At 39.5% G+C, this 27,590-nt stretch overlaps 1 protein-coding gene across 6 annotated transcripts in view; it reads left to right on the forward strand.

Annotated features, from left to right (window-relative positions):
• Nucleotides 1-27,590, forward strand: part of BBS9 (Bardet-Biedl syndrome 9) — a 440,716-nt gene that overhangs the window by 221,172 nt on the left and 191,954 nt on the right. For all 6 annotated transcript variants that reach the window (XM_008261624.4, XM_008261625.4, XM_002713746.5 and 3 more), the window contains 2 exons: nt 6,361-6,533; nt 11,853-12,005. In XM_008261624.4, the coding sequence (XP_008259846.1) occupies nt 6,361-6,533; nt 11,853-12,005 (326 nt within the window). The remainder of the gene's footprint in view (nt 1-6,360; nt 6,534-11,852; nt 12,006-27,590) is intronic.

A 27,590-nucleotide genomic window follows, 5' to 3' on the forward strand; every position in this document is an offset into this window, starting at 1 on the left:
AATGATTCTTAGGTCATATACAACTCTTAGATTGTATTTTTTGGGTTGCAAGTATTCATCTTCTTTTAAAACATGCTTGAAAATGTGGCAAGCAAAAAAAGCCTAAGAAAATATCAGAACATTTATGAGAATCCATTGATTAAACATAACTATTAAATTAGGATATGAGATAAACTATATTTCAGCAGATTAAACAGAATATGGGAAATCAAAATATGTCTGATAATCAACCAAAAACTCAAGTATATTTTATGCTGATTTTGGTTCAGTTTCCCAATTTGACAAAGATCAGTCAAAGATAGAAGAAAAAAGTGCATGAAGCTTATTGTCTCAGGTCTCAAATCACATGTTTATATTTAAGAGGTAAGTAGTGCTTCAATATAATTGGAGTTTATTAAAAAAAAACTCTAAGCATTCAAGATAAAGATATTTAGGAAAAACATGCTACCAAAACTCTTGAAAATGATTCTCATAGTATTACATTGAAAATAGCAAGATAAGTCAAATTTTGTGAGGTTGATTATTTTTGTAGTTAGTATTATAAAATATTTCTGTATGAAAGCCTGTTGTTTTGAATGATTTAGTATGGTGAGACAGCAAAAGAAATATGCTATTACCTAAATATGTATTTTTTTCCCTTGTGCCTTTTATTTTTTCCAATTTTTAAAAATTTATATAAGGTGAACACATTTTTTTAAAGATTCATTTATTTATTTGAAAGTTAGAGTTAACACAGAGAGAGGAGAGGCAGAGAGAGAGAGAGGTCTTCCATCTGATGGTTCACTCCCCAATTGGCTGCAATGGCCGGAGCTGTGCTGGTCTGAAGCCAGGAGCCAGAAGCTTCCTCTGGGTCTCCCACACGGGTGAAGGGGCCCAAGGACTTGGGCCATCTTCCACTGCTATCGCAGGCCATAGCAGAGAGTTCAATCAGAAGAGGAGCAGCCAGGACTAGAACCGGCACTGATATGGGATGCCGGCGCTTCAGGCCGGGGCATTAATCCACTGCGCCACAGTGCTGGCCCAAGGTGAACAAATTTCATGTGTTTCATTTATAGTGATACTTCCCATCCAATCCCTGCAGCCATGCTCCCACCTTTCCTTCTCCTTCCTTTCTTATTCTTCTTTTAATTTTTACAGTAATATAGTTCAGTTTATTTCATAATCATAACCTTAACCCTCCACTAAGTAAAGAATTCAGCAAATAGTAAGAAAAAAAACCCACTGTACCTCAATAGTAGAGACAAGGGCTGTAAACAATAATCAGATCTCAGAATGTGAATTTTGCTCATGTACATTACATTTTTTTGGTACTCAGTTATCACAGATCAGGGAAACATATGATGTTTGTCTTTTTTGGGACTGACATTTCATTAAGAATAATTGTTTCCATTTAAGAATAATTGCATCCATTTTGTTGTGAAAGACAAGATTTCATTCTTTTTTACTGCTGAATGATATTCCATAGTGTATATATACCACAGTTTGTTTATCTATTCTTTGGTTGTTGGACTTCTGGGTGAATTTAACGGCAGTAGGCATGGGGGTACAGATAACTCTTCATTGCTGATTTGATTTCATTTTATGGATAGATTCCCAGGAGTGGGATGGCGGTGTCATATGGTCGATCTATTTTCAGGTTTCTGAGGAATCTCCATTCTGTTTTCTACAATGGCTATACTAGTTTACCTTCACACAGTGTCTTATTGCTGTATGCAACAAACACTGCCCCTCTCCTTGCCCACCCTTTTACACTTCTGTTTCTGTACTTTTCTTGATCTTGCCTCTGTTTGTTTTTGTCTCTTTCTCTGTTTCTTGTGCCATTCCTCTTTTTCCTTAAAGGATTTCAAAGAGTTTTAAAAGTTTCCAAAATATGAAAGGAGAGAATAAATAGTTGGAGCACACACACACACACACACACACAGAGAAAATAAAGGCAGGAAGTAAATGAAGGTAAGAATAAGATTAACACTCAGATATCATACTGTACCATTGTTAAGATGCTAGCAACCTAAACTAATGAGAAAGTATTGTAGTTCTTTCAGAAAGTCCAAAATATAAAGTCAGATAATCTGTTTAGCAGATGCACAGTCTCTTGATGCTGAGTTGAGGATGATGTTTTTCTTATGAATATTCACAAAGAGAATTCCTTCAATATGGTCTATATAATTTTTGTTTTATAATTATAGTGATTATATAATTATAATTATAAACAAAAATTTCATAGAACTTTAAAAATTAATGTCAAAGCTCAATTTATTTAATATAATTCAGAGCCCAAATCAATGGAGTCTTCCTCACTCTGGCCTTCTTTTGGTTCCTAGTTCATGTCCCACTTTTTCCATGTGAGACTTTGTGTTTGCTCTTTCTTCTGAACTAAGCCTACCGTCCTTAAGGTCCTAACTTTATGCACAAAATGATTAGCAATGTGGGATCTAGGTTCAGACTGATAGTGCATATTTGAGCTCTGGTTTATGATTTATCTGATTAACTTTGGAAAAATTGCTTGTTTCTGTGTAGAAAATGGCAGTAAAATAGTATGACAGTATTATGCATGAGCCAAATGAGGTAAGCCCTAAAAAGCATGTGGCAATTTCTTAGTACATTTTAAGTGCTAGGTAAATCTTAGGTGCTAATATTATTTCCATCATTTTTACTATTAGTACCAATGCTGACATCACATCAATGTGTCCTTACCTGCCCATAGTTACTCAAGAAAGAATACCCCTTAGTCTTTATCACAGTGCCTTTGAAAAAGTCTGTATCATAATCCTTTTTATAGTTTCTGTTTTATCTGTTCTTTACTTAATTGCTGTCCTTCTCACTAGGATGAGGACAGGATTAAGTATGTGGTGTTCACCATTGTCTCTGGTACTTACCATTGAATGCTCTATTTTTATATAGTGTTACCTTGAATCTTACTGAAAGTATGAACTAAGGATAGTCCTGAATTACCTCTTTCACAAAGCTAACTTGTTCCCTCTGATTTGTCTTTTTTCTTTGAATCAACTGCCACGATTTTCTGGTTACTTTACTCTTATCTTTTAGATAGGAGAAGACTTTGATGGAGCTGGGTATCGTAGAGAGTTCATAGGCCCCCTGCTCACAAAGTTCATGTTTTCCTAGGAGAAGGGAAAATCTTATACTTGCCCCCGTTTCAGTTTTTAGATTAGAGATTTGATTGTCTGCCAGGAAAAGGGAAGGAGCTCCATTTTTATTTAGCTGGGACAAAATACTTCTTCTCCCTCCTTGGTGGAAAAGTTTGGGACACTTGCCTTTCTTGGCCAGTCCACAACATCCCTGCCTTCCTTCCTATGGCACACATGCCAAGTGTAAGCTGGCAGTGAGGACTAAGCCCAGCACATCCTGTGCCATGGCAGGGTAGGTTGTAATTGAGTTTGCCTTTCCCAACAATTCAGCCAAATTTAGCCTTTGGCCAGCCAAGGGTACCATGGGGTATCCTAATGAGAATGCCATCTGTTTTTCCCCAGTGGTAAATCCTGATAAATTTTCCCATCAATTCTTGGTGGATAAGCTTGCCTTGGACATACCTGCATGTGCCTTGTTTCCAAATTTTCTTGTAGTCTCTATGGTGACTTAACATAAACTGGTCTATTGCCTTTGTACTTAAAGTTGCCTTGGCTTGGAATGCTCTTCCTACCAATATCCCCATGGCTTCTTCCTTTACTGACTTGCAATGTATATTTTTTTACCCCTGGGAGCAGTTGATATAGTTCTTTTAAATGTCTGTCTCTTGTTAATATATTGTGACATATTTCTATTAAAAATTATAGTTGAATGAGATAACTTCCTATTAATGGTTTTATTTTAATATAATAAATTTTACAGTTTATCTATGTATCTACTAAGAGCCTCAGAGAAGAGCTCCCTCCAGGCTTTATAAGGTTGGACAAGACCCTTTACAGTTCTTCAATTCTGATATTTCTGCCTTCATGTGTTCATTCCCTTTCATGTATATGTGCCTTTTAATAAAAAAACTTAAGGGGCCAGATTGTTACGCCACTGTCTGCAGTCCTGGCATCCAATATGAGTGCTGGTCTGAGTCCTTCCTGCTCAACTTCCAATTCAGTTCCCTGCTAATGTGCCTGAGAAAGCAGTGGAAGATGGCCCAAGTGCTTGGGCTCCTGCACCCATGCGGGAGACCTGCATGAAGCTCCTGGCTCCTGGCTTCAGCCTGGCCCAGCACCGGCCGTTGTGGCCATTTGGGGAGTGAACCAATGGACAGAAGATCTCTCTCTGACTCATGCCTGCCACAACCACATCTAGGCTCTGTGGTTCAGAGTCACCACCACTTCTTGCTGCCCTTTGGGCCAAGATTGCTGCAGTGTGCAGCTTCGCCTTCATCTGTTGTATCCATGTGGCTTGGAACAACCAGACATGAAGCCAGTGATCTGGGGTATCTCAAGTTGCAAGAAGAGATGTTGCTGGTAACCCTCAGTTTCTTCCTTCAGGAAACCAATAGCATGGTATAGTTATGGATTGTGACTCAGGGCAACAGATGGACAGATGCTCAGAAAGAAAGATGGGATACTGGAGGTAGCCCTGAGCTAAAAGCCAGACATCTGACCCAAGAGAGAAAAATGGTGAGGACCTGGAGGCCGCACTGAGCTGGAATCAAATATCTGTCTTGGCGGTACCTCATGAAGTTACCCTGTCCCTGACTTTGATCCTAGTATCTTTGGTGGGGAGAAATGAAGAAAACATCTGATCAACATCAGGGGTAGAAGCCAGCATCCAGAGTAAGACGGGGGGTGGGGATGGGGAGAGGATGTCTGAGGAAGCTTCAAGGGGAATAATAGGACAGCACTAGAGAAGAGAGGCTTACCCTGACTAAAGAAATGGGAGGAGATACACTCTTGAATTCTGGCTATCAATTTCAAATTGAAGTCCTAATATATTCATAGAATTTGTGAAGGTATCATGAGAAATATAAGCAAATATCTTGCATATCTATGTGCCCTGCTACCCTACCCAATCCTCCAATTCCATTAACAAAAAGACTGAATTCATCTTTGTACTTGCAACATTTCTTTTTTTATGACATTGTCAATGATAAATATTCAATAACAGTTAATTAAATGGAAAGAGATGTAATTCCAGATGTCAGTAAGTGTAAATTCCTTTTAAAGGAATGAATACAAATCATCTGAGAAGTTAAATAAGTCCTGATCATCAATGAAGTGGCTAGTGAATTTTGGAATATTAGTTCTGTATATTGAGAGACACAGTGAGGCAGTCACAGTTAATAGCTAATCTTCGTATTAATGCCTAGAGTTCCAGCCCATGCTCTGTTACTAACTGGCTGGTTGACCTTGGAAATTAATTAAAAATGCTTTTGTGATTAGATTGGCTTTCAGTGAATTGAGCTAGCACTCCCCCACACCCCCCATAGATCTGTTTAGGTTTAAATGAGAGTGCTCAGGACAGCATCTGATGCATGTTGGGCTTCTGCAGGTGGTACAGAAATCATGGTTTCTTAGGTAGAGGAGATTAGAGCCAGATCCTGAAGAATAGGCAAGATTTGGATGGGTTGGGAAGAATGTATATTATGAATTCTAGTGCAGGCATTTAATTTACTTTGTGATCTTTGGCAAGTTGTCTGAAATTCTCTGTGCTTTGTTTCCCTTTTTACAAAAAAGATCTCTCACACTCACAGTGCTTGATACATGGTTAGCACCCAACAAATAATAGTTGCTCTTCTCATAGGTGTTTTTACTGCCACTGTGTCATCATCGATGTTATCAACATTATTTGGAGTAGGGAATAGACCAGGAATCTATGAGCTGAGGTTTCAGAAAATAGAGGGAAGCAAAGTTTTTGTGTAGGGACGGGTCTGACTGTAAAATCTTTCTTCAAATAAAAGACCTACCAGGAAAATAGGAAACTTTAATCATTGTTGTGGGTATTTATGCTGTTTGCAGTGTTCATGATGTGGAACTTTCTAAAAAATAAATTTCATCTCGCATAATATCCTGAAATAAACTAATCAGACTGGGCTGTACTTTTGCAAATAGGTGTTGTCTTACTGTTTAATGGTTTTTAAAGGACCTAAATTGGGATGTTTTTATTGTACTAAAGCCTACTGTAAGATACATAGTAAGAAGGACAACAGATTTCCACTGTGACCACCTGTCTTTGGAATTAAATTTGAAATGTTAAGTTGTTGATGCAGAAAATTACAATAAATGGAAATATTTTTATGAAACCATGGAAGTCTTATCTATACGATTAAAAATATTTTTCCTTTTAGCTTTGGTATTCACGTCAGGGTTGGTGATTGTTGAAGTAGGTTCGGCTTGTAATTGTGTGTTACTAAACATTTCTTATTGTGTTTTCTCTCAGAACGATACCGCATTCAGAGTGAACAGTTTGAAGATCTTTGGCTCATAACAAATGAGCTTATTCTGCGCCTTCAAGAATATTTTGAAAAGCAGGGAATCAAAGATTTCGCATGTTCTTTTTCTGGCTCTATGCCCCTGCAAGAGTATTTTGAGTTGATTGATCGTCACTTTGAGGTGTGTATAATCATCACTAATATCATCTATAATCCTTAAATCGTGTGAGGCAGACACACGTGCTGCTGCAGTTAAGAATTTTTGTGTACACGCTAGGAGGCTGCAGGCTGAGTTGTTCCAGTGTGTGGATGGTGGGTTTTGTGAATCCATTCCTGCCCTCTTGCCCAGTTTGTGATCAGTTGCAGATATTTACAGAGTGGCTGCCTGGAGCTAAGCATGTGGTCTGGCCTTGGAACAGAGCTGATTTAGTTCTCCCATATGGGGACTTAACCCTTAACCCCAATAACCCAGTGTTAAAACTGTTTGAGCTTATCGGCGGCCATTTGGCTAGCTAATTCTAGCAGGCCATAAATGAGGTGTGATTATAAAGTAAAGTGATTTTATTTTTTGTTTCTAACAAGCACACCAGAGCTTGTGCATCTGAACGAGGGTTAACCACTGAAAATATTCTCTAGTACCAGGCCAAATGAGTGCTTAGTAAATGCTAAATGATTAAATGTCTGAAGAAATGAGATCTGACAATGACTTTGTTGCCTTGAGTTTTTCTGCATGTCTTCTTTGAAGTGCCTTCGGGGCCTATGTTAGATTCCAGTGAGTATCTCAATAGCAGCAAATCTTCATCCTTTGAGTGCTGATTGGATATTTGGAAATAACCCAAAGTCATGTTTTGTAAATGCACTGGGCACTGACAGTAATTGTTTAAAAGCTGCCAGAGTCCGCTTACTTACAGAGTTTATAAACAGACTATCTGAGCATTGCAGAAGGGGAATTTTGGAAGAATTCTGAGTAGGGTTTAAATAAGCATTGATTCCTAGAATGACTCTGTTTAAAGGAATCAGTAGACATTTCAGTTTGTAAGCTATGTTGTGTGTGTGTGTGTGTGAAAGAGAGAGAGAAGAGGGAGAGAGATGATTTGGCATGTAGCTGGTCAGTCATCCCTTGAATATTGATGAGCATTGGTTTTTCACCTTGAACATTCAAGAACATTATACCATTATAGTTTTTTTAATCCATTGTGAACATAAATGGAAATTTTCAGGTGTGTACAATACAATTATAAATAATTACATCATTATCAAATTATTTTCCTTCATCTGTGATGATTATATGGCACAGTATGTTTTGTACTAAATTGTGGCACCAAAATTGACAATTTGGGGAGTATCTATTGGTATTAAGGATTAAGAACCTTTAGAATCCTCTGGGATATATTTTAAGAAATTTTTATTTCACTGTACAAAACTGTGGTCTAGTGGTTTGCAAAAGATGGTCCATAGAAAGACTACAGTTAAGTATGTATTTGTAATATTTGAAATAGAGAATATGGTATCTTGCTGACTAATTGGGTTGGAATAGTTTTCCTTCCTTATTAGATACTTACTTGTCCCCTGGAGTTTCCATAGTAGGGGTGTTTTCTTTTCAGAGAGGAACCTAGGGAATATGGTGAATTATAGGTAGAAAATAAAGGGAGTACAATTCTACTTCCTTTGTTATCTATCCCCAATTTTAATGACTTCTGCCCTTTAATTTTAATGATTTCTGCCATTAAAATTAAACTATGTTTTGAAACTTTGAATCAAAATGGCCTTTGGAATCCAAGTGTCCTTTGTTATAATCTCCATGAAGGCAGAGAGTTTTGTCTGTTTTACTTTTTGCTATAATTCCTACTGCCTGGAACAGTACTTGGTCCTAGAATCTAACAAATATCTGTTAAATGTTCAGACTGTGACATGTGAAAATTAACTCTTTGCTGCTGGCTTACATGTGAAAAGGAATAATAACTGACAGATATCTGAGTACTGAGAATATGTTTTTATATACATTTATATTACTGAAATAAATATTTTAGAGTTATGAGATGAGTTATAATTAAGAATCATTTCTAATTCTCTTTGCCTAGCCACTCAATCTTCTCTTTGGGGGCAACCTTTAGTATCCAATTTCTTCTGTTTCTTTCTAGAAATATTTTATGCAGCCACAACTATGTTAATATATGGCTTTCTTTAAGAAAAACACATGAAAACTCTCACATTTTCTACTAGTCTGTATATTTTTTGCTTTATTTAATGAAATGCATCTTTGTATATTTTTGCTTCAATTAATGCATCTTTGGATAGCACAACATGTTGGCATCCGGTAGTCTTACAAAGTAGTTTTCTTTATTTAACTAGTTCCCTTATTGATGGATATTCCTTTAGATTTTAGATTATTAATATATTTCTTTAAAAATCTAAGCAATTCTATATTGAATATCTTTATACATAATTTTTTGCAAGATGTCTCTATAATAAATTTCTAAAAGAAGGATTTTGAGGTCCAAGTTTGTATGTTCAAGAACATTTTTGTCCTAAAGATTTATTTATTTGAAAGGCAGGGCCAGTGCCGCGGCTCACTAGGCTAATCCTCTGCCTTGCGGCGCCGGCACACCGGGTTCTAGTCCCGGTCGGGGTGCCGGATTCTGTCCCGGTTGCCCCTCTTCCAGGCCAGCTCTCTGCTGTGGCCAGGGAATGCAGTGGAGGATGGCCCAGGTGCTTGGGCCCTGCACCCCATGGGAGACCAGGAGAAGTACCTGGCTCCTGCCATCGGATCAGCGCGGTGCGCCAGCCGCGGTGGCCATTGGAGGGTGAACCAACGACAAAGGAAGACCTTTCTCTCTGTCTCTCTCTCTCACTGTCCACTCTGCCTGTCACAAAAAAAAAAAAAAAAAAGAAAGAAAGAAAGGCAAATACAGAGAGAGGAGAGACAGAGAGATCTTCCACCAGCTGGTTCACAGCTCAAATGGCCACAAATGGCCAGAAGACGGGAGCTTCCTTGAGGTCTCCCACACAGGTCAGGGTCCTGGAGACTTGGACCATCTTCTGCTGCATTCTCAGGAGCTTTACTATGAAGCTTGATCATAAGTGGAGCAGCTGGACTCAAACCAACAAGCATGTGGGATGCCAGCCTCCCAGGCATAGTCTTAACCAGCTATGCCAAAATGCTGGCCCCGTAATTGTTATGTAAATCTTATTGGATTGTTACTCTTTTTCTTGTTGATTTCTCTTGGGTTGTTAAATTTTCCATAGTAATTTGTAGATGCTTTCTAGATATTATGGGTATAACACTTTTTAAAAAATGATTATTTATTTGAAAGGAAGAGTAGCTGAGAGAATGAGAGGGAAAGACACAGGAAAAGGGATCTTCAGTCTCCTAGTTTGCTCTCCAAATGCCTGCAACAGCCAGGGCTGGGCCAGGCTGAAACTAGGAGCCACTGACTTCATCCAGGTCTTCTCTGCCGCTTCCCGGGATGTGCTAGCGCAAAGCTGGGTTGGAAACGGAGTGGCCAGGACTGGAGGTGGCGCTCCAGTATGGGATGCAGTTGTCTCAAGTGGCAGTCTAACCTGCTAAGTGACACACTTGCCCTTTGGGCATAATGTGATTGTTGTCATTAGTTTTTGCAGTTTTCTGTCTTATCAATTTGCTTATACTGTTTTTCCTTTGCTTTTTAAGGTTTTACTTATTTATTTGAGAGGCAGAGTTAGAGAGAGAGGGAGGGAGAGACAGAGAGAAAAGTCTTCCATCCACTGGTTTACTCCCCAAATGGCCAAATCTGGGCAGATCCAAAGCCAAGAGCTTCTTCCAGGTCTCCCATGAAGGTGCAGGGACCTAAGGACTTGGGCCATCTTCTGCTGCTTTCCCAGGCCACAGCAGAGAGCTGGATCAGAAGAGGAGCAGCCGGGACTCGAACCAATGCTCATATGGAATGCCAGCACCTCAGGGAGAGGCTTAATCCACTATGCCACAGTTCCTGCCCCTCTTACAATGTTTTCTTTCTTTCTTTTTTTTAAGATTTTATTTATTTATTTGAGAGGTAGAGTTACAGACAGTGAGAGGGAGAGACAGAGAGAAAGGTCTTCCTTCCTGTGGATCACTCCCCAGATGGCTGCTACAGATGGCACTGCGCTGATCTGAAGCCAGGAGCCAGGTGCTTCTTCCTGGTCTCCCATGTGGGTGCAGGGGCCCAAGGATTTGGGACATCTTCTCCTGCTTTCCTAGGCCATAGCAGAGAGCTGGATTAGAAGAAGAGCAGCTAGGACTAGAACCGGCACCCATATGGGATGCCGGCACTGCAGGCGGAGGATTAACCTACTGTGCTACGGCGCTGGCCTGTTATAATGTTTTTTAACCACGTAGAATCAGATATTCAGTTTTACTTTTTTTTTTTTTAAGTTGTTTTTATTTAAGAGAGACAGAGAAACAGAGACAGAGAGAGCAAGAGATAAAGTGTCCATCCTCTAGTCTACTCCCCAGATGCCCACAGTAGCCAAAGTAGCTGCTGAAGCCAGGAGCTGCAAACCTCATCCAAGTCTCACATGTGGGGGACAGAAATCTGATCTTGAGTCCTCACGGCTGCCTCCCATGGTCTGCAGCAGCCCGAGCCCGGAATCAGGAGCCAGGTCAAGGCACAGGCACTCTGTTGTGGGACACAGGTATCCGAACTGGCATCTTAACCACCAGGCCAAATGCCTGCTTCGGCCTTGTTTTCAGTTGGCAATTTACCGCTAGTGTGTGTATGTATATTTTTGTGTGCATCTTTTGGCTTTTGACTCATAAAGGACTTTCCCATGCTAGAATTGCAAGAAAATTCTAATTTTTCTAGTGCTGTTATTGCATCTAAACTTTTGATCTCTGTGCAACTTATTTTGCTGTAAAAAATGGGGAAAATTCATATTTTTCTCTATGTAAAAAGTTGTCATGAAACATTTATTGAGTATTCCATCATTCCCCACTGTGATGGGGTCACCTTTACTGCATTCCCATTTGATTTATTTCACTGTGTTATCTATGTCTTCATGTACCACATGTCACATTGTTTTAATTCAAGTATGTAGTGCACTTAAATTTCCTCATTCCCTTTTTGGGGTGGCTATTTAGATAAGATGCTGGCGGAGATGCTTACGTGCCATGTTGTAATTCTAGACTCAGTACTCAGCTCCAGCTTCTCACTCCAGCTTTCTGCTAATGCAGACCTGGGGATTCCAGGGATGGCAGCAGTAATTAAGTTCTTGCCACCTGTGTCGAAGACCTGCTTTGAATTCCAGACTCCAGGGTTTGGCCCTCATGATTTCAAGCATTTGGGTCATAAAACAGTGGATGAGAGTTCTCTCTATGTTTCTCACTGTCTCCTTTTTCTCTGTGTGTCTCTCTGACTCTAAAAAAAAAAAAAATTGAAATCCTTTATGGCTTTTTCAAAATTTTAATTGTTATTCCCTGTATTCGTACTTTAAATACATTTAGCTGTGCCTATTTGACCTGAATTTAAGAAATTCTTTGTTGTAGCTGCGGAAAAATGGTGAAAAGTTAGAGGAACTCCTATCTGAAAGAGCTGTACAGTTCCGGGCCATTCAGCGCCGGCTGTTAGCAAGGTTCAAAGATAAGACGCCCGCCCCACTCCAGCACCTGGACACTTTGCTGGATGGAACCTACAAGCAGGTCAGTGTTCATCCGCCCTCATTTTCTACTCCTACCACCCCTAGCCTGCAGATGTGTTCCATAATGTCAGGTGTTTCTTGACTGTGCATGTAGAGCAGTGAAACACACACAAGCCTTAGAACCACAGAAACCCAGTTCAAAGTCAAATTCCGCCACTTTCTAGTTATGTGACCTTGAATCAAGTACATGAGATCCAACAGAGGCTGTGTTTCACCTAAGATTGCTGTGAGGAATTTTAGTCATTGACAAAAAGACTCTAGCACAATGCCAGGCACATATTATGTGCTTGCTAAATAATGGCTATTATGATTAGTGTAATTGTTAGATAAATGTTGGTGCATCCCATAATTATCACCATTATTCTCCAGTTATCTTACCAATTAATTGGCCTAAATTTCTAGTATTAAGTCAGTGTTAAGATGGAATTGTTAAGCATCCTAGTTTGAAAAGTTGTAGTTCAAAAAAACTGATTTTTTCTTCCTCTTCCTGACTCTCCTTCCACCCATGTTTATCATGTGCCTGGCTAGGATGATCTGGCTCTCATTTCAAAGCACTATGTCATTGAAAACTACCTCAAAAATGATCATCTCTGGCTTGAAACAATCCCTCCCAAAATTTTAATTTAATCAGTAAGATCTACCAGTTCCACTGTTATGAAGTCTTAGAATGACTAGAATGAAGATGTTGAAATACTGCATTACTTCTTCCTATATTGCTAGATGATATCACTATCCTGTTTCAGAATTAACATGGGTAATGTGAATTTTCTGTTGATGTGTTAATGACATAATGATATATTCCTGAGCATATTCCTTGTATACTTTAACCCACTTTCCTCCAGTGGCAACATTTGAAAAACTTTTTTCTTACTATCACAAGTAGGGTATAAACTATACAGATCTTTTTTTTTTTTTTTTTTTTTTTTTTTTTTTTTTTTTTTTTGACAGGCAGAGTGGACAGTGAGAGAGAGAGACAGAGAGAGAAAGGTCTTCCTTTTGCCGCTGGTTCACCCTCCAATGGCCGCCGCTGCAGCCGGCGCACCACGCTGATCCTGGCAGGAGCCAGGAGCCAGGTGCTTTTCCTGGTCTCCCATGGGGTGCAGGGCCCAAGCACCTGGGCCATCCTCCACTGCACTCCCTGGCCATAGCAGAGAGCTGGCCTGGAAGAGGGGCAACCGGGACAGAATCCGGCGCCCCAACCGGGACTAGAACCCGGTGTGCCGGCGCCGCAAGGTGGAGGATTAGCCTATTGAGCCACGGCGCCGGCTTAAACTATACAGATCTTACTCATTTGTATTCATTTGTTTGGGTTTGTTTATTAAGTTCCATACTATTTTTTATAAGTTTATTTATTTATTTGAAAGCTAAATTGTGTGTGTGAGAGAGAGAGAGAGAGAGAGAGAGAGAGGAGAGAGAGAGAGGCACGAGAGAAAAGAGATGAGAGAATCTTCCATCTACTGGCTTGCTCCCCAAATGTCTGCCAAGACTGAGCCAGGGGCCTGGAACTCCATCCAGGTTTCCCACGTGAATTGCTGGAACCCTAGTACTTGGGCCACTGTCCGCTGCTTTCCCAAGGCTCATTAGCAGGTATGCATTAATGGGAAGCTAGAATCAGGAGTTGGATCCAGGAATTTGACCAAGGTATTCTGTTGAAGAACATGGACATCTTAGCTGCTAGGCTAAATTCTTGCCCTCTTTTAAAAAAACTACATTACTGCTTCTCAGACTTTTGGCTAAGATCAAGTGTGTACAAAAGCTACATAACGCTAAATTCTTATCTTCTCAGAAATATAGTCATTCTTACCTGGTTTTGTATTTTTATATATTTTAAAAAGATGGTTAGAAGTGAAATATTACAAAAAAAAAAGTGCAATATAGCTTTGTGAGGCTAAACAAAACAAAGCAAAACAGAGAACAGTATCACAGGGCCAGGCATTTGGTGTAGTGGTTGGGAAAACTGCTTAGGATGCCCATGTCCCATGTCAGAATACCTGGGTTCAAGATCTGTCTACACTTCTGATCCAGCTTCCTGTAAATGTGCACTTGGGAGGCAGTGGGTGGTGGCTCAAATGCTTGGGTCTCTGCCACCCAACTGCGAGACCTGGACTGAGTTCCATGCTCTGACCTCAGCTGTGGAGCCCAAGTCGGGAGTAATCCAGCCACAGGCCACGGGCAGGTCATTCCCACTCCCCAGTCCCCTCTCTGTGTCTCTGGCTTTAGAATAAATGAAATAAATTTTACAAAATGTTAAGAGTATCATATGTATTAATCTACTTCTCTTTTTTTTCTTTATTCTGATAGTATTTAGTTGAGCATTTTCCTTATTAATCTACTCTCAATTTGTAATGATTACATAGAATTCTCTATTATGGACATTCTGTAGTATGGAAAGACTGCTCTTTATTAAATAAAAAGATCTTAATAATATTTTTAATGTTCAGTCTAACACTGAGGAAAATTCCTCATAGAAAACTGTGTTGTGTTTGAATGTGCACTCATTATCACACACCTTGTGTTGAATTTTTCTTATCTTTGTGCTTTCCCTCAGTAGGAAGCCTGATGTCCTTGGTGGATTAGCCAAACCCATGACATAATGACTCTATGGCATAATTCCATTGTGTGGATCCTGTTTTCCAAATGTATCAGCCTAAAAGTAGATCAAATTAGATCAACTAGGTAGCGACCTGTATGGAGTCTTGTTTTTCCTCATGTGATGGCAGCATTGATTTTTCTCTCAGTCCTTTTGTGTCTTAGTGCTCATTTAGTTCTTCGAGGAGCCATAAGAGAAGCCCTCAGGGTGTGTAGTGAACAATTTTTATTCTGTCCCACTTATCACCATGCGGCTCAAAGATGTTGTGTTTTCACCGTGTAAGAAAGCAGTGGTAACTGACTTAAGAAAAAACAGATAAGGAAACAGGAAATTCTTAAAACTAGAGTGAAATCTCTCTGAAGGTAGGGAATTATTTGTCTTAATGATTGCTGTATTCTTAGTACAGTATAGGTCTAGATAGTTACTTAAAACTGTGTGTCTTTGATAAGAGAACAAAGAACATAACAGCAGAGTGTTCTTTTTTTTAACTTTTATTTAATGAATATAAATTTCCAAAGTACAGCTTATGGATTACAATGTCTTCCCTCCCCCATAACTTCCCTCCCACCCGCAACCCTCCCCTTTCCCGCTCCCTTTCCCCTTCCGTTCACATCAAGATTCATTTTCAATTCTCTTTATATACAGAAGATCAGTTTAGCACATATTAAGTAAAGATTTCAACAGTTTGCACCCACATAGAAACACAAAGTGAAAAATACTGTTTGAGTACTAGTTATAGCATTAAATAACAATGTACAGCACATTAAGGACAGAGATCCTACATGAGGAGTAAGTGCACAGTGACTCCTGTTGTTGACTTAACAATTTGACACTCTTGTTTATGGCATCAGAAATCTCCCTAGGCTCTTGTCATGAGTTGCCAAGGCTATGGAAGCCTTTTGAGTTCACCGACTCTGATCATATTTAGACAAGGTTGTAGTCAAAGTGGAAATTCTCTCCTCCCTTCAGAGAAAGGTACCTCCTTCTTTGATGACCTGTTCTTTCTACTGGGATCTCACTCGCGGAGATCTTTCATTTAGGTCCTTTTTTTTCCCCCAGAGTGTCTTGGCTTTCCATGCTTGAAATACTCTCATGGGCTTTTCAGCCAGATCCAAATGTCTTAAGGGCTGATTCTGAGGCCAGAGTGCTGTTTAGGATATCCGCCATTCTATGAGTCTGCTGTGTATCTCGCTTCCCATGTTGAATCATTCTCTCCCTTTTTTATTCTATCAGTTAGTATTTGCAGACACTAGTCTTGTTTATGTGATCCCTTTGGTTCTTAGTCCTATCATTATGATCAATTGTGAACTGAAATTGATCACTTTGACTAGTGAGATGGCATTGGTACATGCCACCTTGATGGGATTGAATTGGAATCTCCTGGTATGTTTCTAACTCTACTGTTTGGGGCAAGTCAGCTTGAGCATGTCCCAAATTGTACATCAGCAGAGTGTTCTTTTAACCCAGGCTCATGAATCCCTGGGATGCTTATTTTTATTAAGGTGCTCCAAAGCTCTCTTTTCTCTTTCTAAAGAAAATAACTGGAGAATTCAGACAAACTGTCATAGGAAGGGTGGTTTTATAGCTGCAAATTTGTGGACATTCTTGGCTGATAAAATATTTTTGTTCTATTTTAAAATTTAAAAATGAATCAATTTATTTATTTGAGAGTCAGAGTGAGAGCTCCCATCTGCTTCCTCACTCCCAAAATGCCTGCAGTAGCTGAGATGTAAGCCAGCAGCCAGGAACTCAGTCCACATCTCCCACATGGGTGGCAGGAACCCAGCTACTGGAGTTGTCACCACTGGTTCCCAGGGTCTGCATTAGAAGGAGGCTAGAATCAGGAATATGAGCTGGGAATTGAAAATAGGCACCCTTGTAAGGGATATAGGCTTCCTAACTGGTAGCTTAGCCACTAGGCTAAATGCACACGCCTTCTGTTACTTTTGTGTGTGTGTGAGGGTGTCTGTGTGCTGTAGTTATGTGTGAAGCACTCATCTATTGAAATACCTGAAACGCTTCTGTGCAGACAGGACACTGTGCACTTCAATCCCATCGTATTCTTATTAAGTGACATGAGTATTAGTTGATCTTTTTCAGTTTTAATACATTTTTAGAAAACTGAAAATTTTTTCCTTCATTTTCTAATTACAGAATTGTTGAGCTCTTCTACTTAGAAGGCATATTTCTTTCATAAGTAATTCCTTTGAGCAACTACAATAGGATATAGAAATGTAGAACTGGAGATAGTTAGGGGTTTTGTGGATGCTAGATGATCCAGGAGCTGCTATGAATTCCAGTAAAATCCTTTGAACAACCTGAAAGTGATGTTCAAGGCCCTTCATATATGAATGGTTAAGCATCTCTGAGTTGGCTCTAATGTGAGGTGGTTTGTATGGCGTAGTCACTTTTATGATAGTGTAGTGGTGGTACATTCGTAGATTCTGAAGTTCACGTTTTGATTGGTAGCTCTCAACTCAGTAACGTTAGCTGGTGTTATTTTGGCACTGAAAGAACCAGCACTTTATCAGGTACAGTAGTAGGTAAGGTTAGAGTGGTCGGTATGGGAATAGTGCTGTAGGTGTTTAGCAGTGACTCTGGGTACCCCTGACTTACCAGTGGGCCTCTAATCCTTGAATGACTTGAAGTTAGGTTCCTTTAATTCTTATACAGAAAGAACCTATTAGAGTAAGCTACTGCTTCTAAGGTTGCAGTAACGCATCCAACATTGCTTCCTTTTAATGCATGCGAAACAGTGCTCTAGGATTTGAAGTGGGCTATCTGATTGTGTCATCGTGTAATAGAGTGACTCTGTGACTAGCGTTGTCTTGTCTGTATTCCAGTCCTGACTCTTTTACTTGCTAGCTTTGTGGTCTTGGGCAAATTACTTAAACAGATAAAGATAAAACATAACTCTCCCTGCGACTCGATTTCCTTACCTGTAGCATAATGAGAGTAATGGTGTAGCCTGCGTGGGATTGTGAGGATGCAAGTGTGAAAACATATAAACTGTTTACATTCGTGCTTGGTACACAGTACCAATAGATATTAACCACAATTCTAGAGAATGTTCCTCATCTTTATTTGACTGAGAATTTAGTCATGCTGTCTGCAAAGAGGTGTTATTAGATCAGACGAAAGAGACTATAATAATATTCCATCTCTCTGAAACTGTCTGGCAACCTCATGAATCTAGGCCTCAGCCAAGAATCAGGATCACCCTGTATCCTCAGGAGTGGCCTTCAAACTCCTGATAGCCCACCTGCCTTGGAGGTTTGGTTTCAGAGAGGATACCAAAAGGGAAGAGTCCCAGCTGCTCTGCTTCCCATCCAGGTCCCTGCTAATGCACCTGGGAAGGCAGAAGGTGATGGCCCAAGTATTTGGGCCCCTATCACTCTTGTGAGAGACCCAGGTAGAGTTTCAGGCTCCTGGCTTCGGCTTTGCCCAACCCTAGCTGTTCTGGTCATTTGGGGAGTGAACCAGCAGATAGAAGATTCTCTCTCTCTCTCTCTCTCTCTCTTCCCCACTCCCTCTTCTTCTCTGTGTCACTCTGCCTTTCATATAAACAACAGCAATAATCAAAACACAAAAAAGGGAAGGAGCTTGAAGCTCATGAACTCAAGTGACCACCTTCTGAGACTCTGTGATTGTTTCACTTGGAAAGAGAAAAATTCCTGGATGAAAAATTGCTGACAAAAAATAATTCTCCCATCCACACAGACACATTGCCTTGCACAATGGTGGTACCAAATTGTAGTTCTACCAGATGTGTTTAAAAACGTATGTTCCTCTAGGTATTACTTATTTTAGTTTTTACAAGTTTTAACTGATAATGTAATTTTCATTGATGTTTTGTTACTACTTTCTTTGCTTACCATTGAGGTTGGACATGTTTGTCATGTAGTTGTCCACTGTCTTTCTTCTTTTGTGGTTCACATATCTTCTCCCTTTGTTCAGTACTCTTTCAAGTTATTCATCACCTTATTTTGTGTGAATGGTGGTAGTTTTTAAAATCTTTTTGTCATGCATAAAATACTTTGTAGATACTAGATATGTAACCTCTGAACTATAACAATATATGGAATTGATTATACATAAAAATTTATCAATTTTTCATTTGCTTTTTATTTGATATTTTTTGACAAGCAAAATCTAAAAAATATTGGCAGTAAAATCATTCCATCTTTTTCTTTTAAAATTTTCAGCCTAGGAAATTCTTCCAGTGCCAAAAGTATGTGACTATTAAGTCGTAATTTATTCTAAACTTTTTAAGTTACCTTATTTATATAAGCTTTCTGAATCTACCTATAATGCATTATGTAATTTATTAGGAATCTAACCCCTCTGTCAAAAATGATTAGACTAGGGGTCAGTGTTGTGGTATAGTAGGTTAAGCCTCTGCCTATGACGGCCACACCCCAGTGGGTGCTGGTTTGAGTCCCAGTTGCTTCACTTCTGATCCAGCTCCTTGCTAATAATGCACCTGAGAAAGCAGCAAAATACAGCCCAAGTCCTTGGGTCCCTGCACCTACTTAGGGGACCCTGACAAGGCTCTGGACTCCTAGCTTTGGCCTGGCCCAGCCCTGGCTGCTGCACCCATTTGGGGAGTGAACCAGAGGATGGGAGATCTCTTTCTCTCGCTCTGGCTCTCCTCTCCCTGTAATTCTGCCTTTCAAGTAACTTAAAATAAGTACTTAAAAAAATGATAGCCTAGTTGTCTCAGTCCCTGCTTATTGCATAATCTGTTCTTTTCCTACCATAAAGCATGCTATCCCAATGCTTAGTGGCTTAAAAAAACAAAAATTTGTTTTTATTGTCCATGAGTCTTTGGATCAATGGGGCTGTTCTATTGATTTAGGCCATGTGTGGCTGGTCTTGGCTGAGCTCAGGCATTTGTTTCTGGGTTGGTAGCCCTGCTGGGAAGTGTGTGGCCTAGGTTGTACATACTCCCACATTTGGCAGGTGGTTTGCAGATAGCTGCGGCTTTGAGTCATGTGTATCTCGTGATTTAGCAGGATGGCCTGGGCATTTTCATACGGTGGCTAGAAGTCCCAATACACAAGCACTTTTCAAATCTCTCTTATGTCGTCTTTCCAATGCCTCACTGGCACTGGCCAATTCAAATCAAAGGGAGGTGAAAGTCCCTCCGTTTACTGGAGGAGTACTTTTACAGTGTGGGTGCTTTTACAATCTGCCCTTCTTCTTTTAGCATGCATACGTTGGGCACCCCTAACCTGAAAATTGGAAATCCTAAAAGCTCCAAAATCTGAAAGTTTTTGAGTGCTGATGTGTTGTAACAAGTGGATAATTTCAGACCTGAGCTCACACAAATCACACAGTATTGTCTAAAACTCTCTTTAGGCTACGTGTGTAATATGTATATTAATGAATTTTTATTTAGACTTTGATCTCATTCCCAAGCTATCTCCTTGTATATATGCAAATATTACAAAATCAAAAAAAGTAAGAAACACTTCTGATTTCAAGCATTTAAGATATGGGATGCTCAAACTATACAAAATTAGCAGGGATGCTAAAGGTGTCTCTATGCGATGCTGGTGTTGCAGACGGCGGTTTAACCTGCTACTCCACAACAATGGCCCCATACTTTTTATTTTTAGACCTAATTATTTGTTGTCATTAAAATTATATTCACCCATAACCAGTTGTCATTTATGGGCTTGGAAGGTAATTTATGTTATAATTTATTTGGTTTGCTTAATGTTGTTTGCAGCAAACAGAGCCTCAGTGCTGTTTTCAGGCCAGTACGACTGCCCACATGCCCCTCATGTGCTTCATTGTGATTGCTTGCTTCAGGGATGAAATCTGTTATCCAGTTTCCGTGTAGATCCTCACCTTAGCCCTTTGCAGGGCTGGTTGTGGGGACATGTGACCTGCACAGTCACACAAAGCCCTGGGTTTGGTTTAGCCTTCTGTAGTCGCTGTCTTGAAGTTCTTTAATAGTTTATGCTCTAGGTGCCTCACACACTGTGACTGGTCCTGACCCTGTCAGGATATTAGCTAATTATTAATCAGTAGAACAAGACAACTGGGAGTTCAAATGCAGGACAGCCTTCAAAAACAGAGTAACATCCCAAAAGCTGGAGAAAAGCGAGTGCAGTGGACATGAGTGACAGCTTTCAGGAGGCTCAAGGACTTGTCTTGGACAAGCAGCAGTGAAGTAGCCATCCATGAGGGACAGGCCTGATTAGGACATTCACGCAGTGGCCAACCTTTTCTACCCTGTTGTTTGTTGCAGCTGTGTTTTAGATTTCCACCAGTTGAGTCACTGGTTGTCAGATATACCATCAGAAGTTGTAAGTTTTGATGCACAAGGGGGTCAAGCCAGCCACTTTTCTCATACTTTCAGCTGCAAGTCATTTCCTGTATCCTATATAGGAACGTCCAAACCCTCATTCCCATCATATTCTTACTAGCATTCCTTTTCTGATATCTAGCACCACATAATATCCCACTGTACACATCTACTTAACCATTTCTTACTGAAGTCAGCCTATGACAGGTGCAAGCAGAGGCAACCATGGCTGTCACTCAGGGAAAAGCATCTAATGGTTCTTAAGTGGGTAAGATCGAGCCTCCAGTGAATAAAGACTTTTTGTCATCTACCACAATTTCTTTTTTAAATTATTTTAGTTGTACATATTTATAGGGGTACAGTATGATAAGTCAACACATATATTCAGTATGTGAAGATCAAATTGAATTAGTTAGCATTCCCATCTCCTTAAACATTAAAACCATTTTTTAAATTAACTGTATATATGTATTGGGGACAGTGTGACATTTCAACGAATGTATGTGATATATACTAATCAAATCAGGGTAATTAACATTTCCCTTTTTCAAAAAAATAAAATTTATTTATTTACTTGAAAGACACAGGTGTAGAGAGAGGGGGAGAGACAGAAGGAGGGAGGGGTCTTCTATCTGGTGGTTTACTCTGCAAAATTTACTTCAGCAACTAGGCCTGGGCCAGGCTGAAGCCAGGAGCCTGGAACTCCATCCGTGACTTCCACATGGGTGAAAGGGAACCAAAAACTTGGGCCATTCTCTGTTACCTTCCAGGCACATTAGCAAGGAGCTTGATTAGAAGTGGAGCAACTTAGACTTGAACTGGCTACCATATGGGTGACAATGTCGCAGGTGGCACATTATCCTGCCGCACCACAATGCCAGCCCCATTTCTCTTTTATTTTTATTACTTTATGATTTGAATCATTAAGCTCTTCTATTTTCTCAGAAAATACATAATGGGTTGTGGTGAACTCAACTCACCTCACTGCTGTTTAACCTAGGAACTTATTTCCTACTATCTAATTCTGTTTTCATATCTGTGATCCAACATCCTTCTAATGGATTGTATTATATAATCTTGGGAGAAAATGTTCCTTTACTTCCTGCTTTGGAAGCATAAAATTGAACGTAACCAGGGGGCCAGCACTGTGGCATAGCGGGTAAAGCCACTGCCTATAGTGCCAGCATCCCATATGGGCACCAGTTCGAGTCCGAGCTGCTCTACTTCTGATCCAGCTCCCTGCTATGGCCTGGGAAAGCAGTGGAAGATGGCCCAAGTGCTTGAGCCCCTGTACCTGCATGGGAGACGCAGAAGAGGCTCCTGGCTCCTGGCTTTGGATCAGCGCAGCTCCGGCTGTTATGGCCATCTGGGGAGTGAAGTAGATGGAAGACCTATCTCTCTCTCTCTCTCTCTCTCTCTCTTTTTCTCTGCCTCACTGTAAACTCTGCCTTTCAAATAAATAAATGGTAAAAAAAAAAAAAAAAAAAGAAAACCAGGTTGAGAATTTCTTTCAGTAGTTAGAAACCCAAGAGCCCTTTTTGTGACATTGAAATACTGTCTTCTCAATCCCCTGCCCCTGGGTGTGGTTTTAAGGGACCCAAGATGCAAAGTAAGGGAAAAGAGGTGGAATTCATGTTTACTGAACATCCATGAAGTTTGAAGTAAATTTCATTGATTCTTCTGTCTAATACTTGCTATCATCTTTAGAATGGCATTGTTGTTCCTGTATCATGGAGGAAGAATCTAAGACTCTGAGCAAGGTTGAGAAACTGGCTTGGTGTTACACTGATATTAAGCAGTACATTGCAAACATGTGGCATATTTACTTTAATCATTGCCAGGTGGGACATACACATTCCTTGTTTTCTTGAACAAAACTGATCAAGTTATTGGAAACTGAGATGCGTGCAAACTATTTGTCCATATTCATGCTGTGTAAATGTATGTATTCGTGACCATCCAATATCCATTGTATATGCACCTATCAGAAAGGTAACGGAATCTTCTGCAGAGTTTTCCAGCTTCTGATTTTATGTCTGGAACTTGAATTGTGCAAGAGATGACTTTGTTAATTTGTTAACTTATACTGAATTGCAGTTTTTTTTTTTTTTTGCCATCAGATGCTTATGCATATTGTATTTGGCAGAAAAGCTTTGGAAAAACAAATTTGCTTTCATGTTATAAAATCTTCACATACATTTGTTAGTTGAAGCAAGACTGATTGGTGGAATATATTGAAATAAGAAAGTTAGACTTACTCTATAGTTTGGCTGATGTTTTGATGCTTTTATGTGTGCTGGAATTTTTTTTTCCTCCACTTGAACACTAACCCTCTGTTGTAGCAGCACAGGGAAAATGTTTACTGATCTAAAAATCTGTGTCAGATGACATATGTGTGATGTAATGACTGATAATCATTAATGTTCTTGAAAGGCACTTGGCTGATTTTTCTCTTCTGCAAAACAGAGGCTAGATTAGGCGTAATTTTAAACAGAGATCCTGTGGTTTGGAGCTTACTATTTATTACTTTTTCTGTTCTTAAAACTTCCTCTCATTCTGTTTATTTGTATGGTATTGATATATAAAAAAATCATTGTAAGTCACGCACAGGTCTATGAGCTTTTTGGTCAGTTCCATGGCTTTTTAAGTAAGCATGGTTTTGGCTGATAACACAAAGGAATATGTGATGCAACTGTTCAGAGGCGCCTTTTCATCATTGCCACTGGCAAGTAAAACCCCATGCTGGTAAGACTGAGACTGAGAGGCAGCTTTAAGGGAGGTGATGATGTTGCTGGGCTTGTTTTCTGTTGAATCACTTACGAGCTAAATGAAGTTCTCTCTCTAAAAGTGGTAGAATAAGCTGGCGCCGCGGCTCACTAGGCTAATCCTCCGCCTTGCGGCGCCGGCACACCGGGTTCTAGTCACGGTCAGGGTGCCAGATTCTGTCCCGGTTGCCCCTCTTCCAGGCCAGCTCTCTGCTGTGGCCCGGGAGTGCAGTGGAGGATGGCCCAAGTGCTTGGGCCCTGCACCCCATGGGAGACCAGGAGAAGTACCTGGCTCCTAGCTTCGGATCAGTGCGGTGCACCGGCCGCGGTGGCCATTGGAGGGTGAACCAACGGCAAAGGAAGACCTTTCTCTCTGTCTCTCTCTCTCACTGTCCACTCTGCCTGTCAAAAAATAAATAAAAAAATAAAAGTGATAGAACATACAGGTGAGAAAGGATGCTAGCAAAATTGACAATCATATGTTTGGGGATCAATAGGAGTGGTAAGTAAAACAGAGGAGGAGTGGAATTGCAGGAAAAAAATTAATTTTATTTTCACCCTATAATTCTACTATTGGGTGTTTTGCAAGAAAATAATTTACAGAGAAAAAAATGCATTATTCAAGTTGCTCATTTATACTATTAATTACCTGTGTAAGAAGTTGTAAACTAACTTCCATAGTTAGAAAATGATGAAGTTTATTGCGTATTTGATATAACTTCATATCATTACTTCATTATTTTATTTTATTTTTTAAAGATTTATTTATTTATTTGAAAGTCAGAGTTACACAGAGAGAGGATGAGATGGCAGAGAAAGGGGAGAGAGAGAGAGAGAGAGAGAGAGAGAGAGAGAGAGAGGTCTTCCATCTGCTGGTTCACTCCTCAATTGGCTGCAATGGCCAGAGCTGTGCCGATCCAAAGCCAGGAGCCAGGAGCTTCTTCCGGGTCTCCCAAGCGGGTACAGGGGCCCAAGCACTTGGGCCTTCTACTGCTTTCCCAGGCCATAGCAGAGAGCTGAATCAGAAGTAGAGCAGCCAGGACTCCAAATGCCACCCATATGGGATGCTGGCACTGCAGGTGGTGGCTTTACCCGCTACACCACAGCACTGGCCCCTCATTATTTTAAATATAATATAAAATATAATATAAACTATTTTATACCATTGAAAAAGCAGATTATTAAATAGAATGTAGTAAGTTACAAATAATAATAATAATGAGTGAAAGTGCTAAGGTTTAGAATGAAAATGGTGTATGTTGTTTACATGGCTTCAGTTTTTAAACAACTTCCTTTATAATGTTATTATGATCATAATGGTAATAATTATTTCACAACAATGTGAAAATACATTATACTACCTACCTATAGATTTGAAAATATTTAAGAAGATAAATTCTATGTTGTGTATATTATCACATATAATATCACAAATAATTACTTTTTGAGAAATGAGATGTAGTCACAAACTCTTGGTTTTCATTGGTATCTTCTGAGGGTGATTTTTTCTTTGTTTTCTCTTTGTACCATATACCATAAACCATAAATGTAACATATACCATAAACTTTCTGGTCTCAGAAAGTTTAGAGTTTTGAATTATTCCAGATGAGTAGCTTATTGCTATTCACTAAGAAAATGAACAATTGGGTAACGGAATAGCATGGCCCAGTGGATATAATAATAGAAGTGGTGTTGTCTTACTCTGTCTGACCCTCACTACCACCTGTGTCAAACTACAGAAGTGTACAAAGCTCAGAAAAATTATGTACATTTTTCATCCAGCTCAGAGTACAACCTGGAATACAGGTTTTATAACAAACGAAGTGTGTTTGTTATAAGTGCAGTAATCCACCCACCATCTGCTGTTTCTCTTTCTACAGTTTCACCTGGTCAGTTGTGGTCTGAAAATATTAATGGAAAATTCCAGAAGTAAGCAAATGATTAGTTTTAAATAGTGGGCTGTCCTGAGTAGTGTGATGCTGTCTCCTGCTGTGCTCTGCCTTGCTGGGCACCGAGTCATTCCTGTGCCCAGCACAGCCATGCTTATGGGCCACCCTCAGTAGTCACTTAGTAGCTATCTCGGGTACCAGTATCACAGTGCTTGTGTTCAAGTAACTCTCTTTACTTAATCATGGCCCCCAAGTGAGGATGCTGGTAATTTGAACTCGCTGAAGAGAAGCTGTAGAGTGCTTCCTTGAAGCAACAAGTTGTAAGTTCTTGACTCAATAGGAAAAATTGCAATGTGTATAGTGTCAGATAGTGTCTGTGATTTAAGGCATCCACTGCTGGAGGGTCTTGGAGCAAAGCCCTGTGGCTGAGGGAGTGCTACTCTATGTCACTGACAGGATCTGTATGTGGCTATCGGGTTAGACCAATACTCTCAATTTGTCCAGGCCACAAATGGAAGCCACATATATAAGTTTTAATTTCCTAGCAGTCACTTTAAAATGCAAAAAGCAAAAGTCATTTTAACAAAATATTTTTATTTAACTCTCTATGGTCAAGATATTATAATTTTAACATGTAATCAAATAAAAATTATTAGTGAGATACTTTGTATTTCATCAGAAGTCTCCAGAAGCTGGTTTATTTTATACTTGCAGCGCATTTCAAGTGCTGAGCAGCTACCCATGGCTATTGGTTACCTTGGGCAGTAAGCTCTAGATACAGAAATTTCCCATTTTTAATTTTATACTGTTTCTTATAGTGTATCTTTTCTTGATTTTTTTCTTTTTTTCCTTTTAAATTCTTGCTCACAAACAGACTGTCACTGATAAAGCAATTTTTCTTCATATGAAGCATAAATTTTGTGTTCATAGACTTGGGTCCTAGTCCCACTTTGTCCAGGCTCTTTGATGGTATGTTTTTTTCACCTCTCTGAATTTCACCTTCTTCACTTTCGACTTTAGTCTCTTTACAAAACCTGTCTTACCAGCATTCAGCATGGTGTTTATCTTCTAGTAAATTCTTAATGAGGGGTGTGTTTGTGTGTGTGTGCCTGCATACTGGTTATGGCAAGGGATTTAGAATCTTAAACTCCATCAGTTCAGAATTTCAGAAACTGATGAGACCTTCAGGGTCATCTAATTCTAGCCTCTAAACTTGAGTGTGGTGCTGGCCACTCAGCATTCCTTGGGTAGATTGTAATGATAGTGATCTAAGTTACAAGACTTTATTAGATGGAATTAGTCTCAGACAAGATGTGTAAGTGCAAAGTATTATTATAATGTTGAAGTTATGTTTCCCCAGATCTAGGTATGTAATGCTAATTGACATTAATTGGGGTTTTAGTACATCAAGGAAAGAACAGATCTGTTAGCGTATAAAAAACATTCTACTTTTAATAACCATCTGGTATGCTTTACTTCCCTTGGGTGTGTGTGCTCTTTATAAATTGAATGCATACTTCTTTATCTGAATGTTCTTCAATCAGTATTTGAGTTTTCTGCTTGCTAGTGTTAGCTTGAACAACTGCCTAGATTGTAAATTTAATATTAGGATTTTATCTTGGCAAGTTTATCAGATTCAGAAATTTGATCATCTGTCTGAAATAAAGCATTCTAAGCCAGAAGTAATCAGTGGGTACCCTCTTGTGCTAAAATTTCATTGTATTTGTTGTTTGATCTTTTAAAAAATTAGTCCTTTGAGATATACTAAGAAGAAAGATGTTTCTAATATTACAATACAACTATTAATGGGCCCATTATAAGAAAATGAAAATCTTATCTTTTTGTGTCAGTGATGAGAGAAGAGTATATAACTGGCCTCCAATTATCTGCAATTGCATGAGGTTTTCTTTCAGTTATGTTATCTATCTTCCTGTTTAATCCCATCTAGCACAATTATTCCTTTTGTATCAGTTTTTGCAAGTGGGGTTCTGAATGGTTTGAATTGTGAATTAACAATTATTACAA

The sequence above is a fragment of the Oryctolagus cuniculus genome, chromosome 16 (assembly GCF_964237555.1).
Source record: "Oryctolagus cuniculus chromosome 16, mOryCun1.1, whole genome shotgun sequence".
NCBI lineage: Eukaryota > Metazoa > Chordata > Mammalia > Lagomorpha > Leporidae > Oryctolagus > Oryctolagus cuniculus.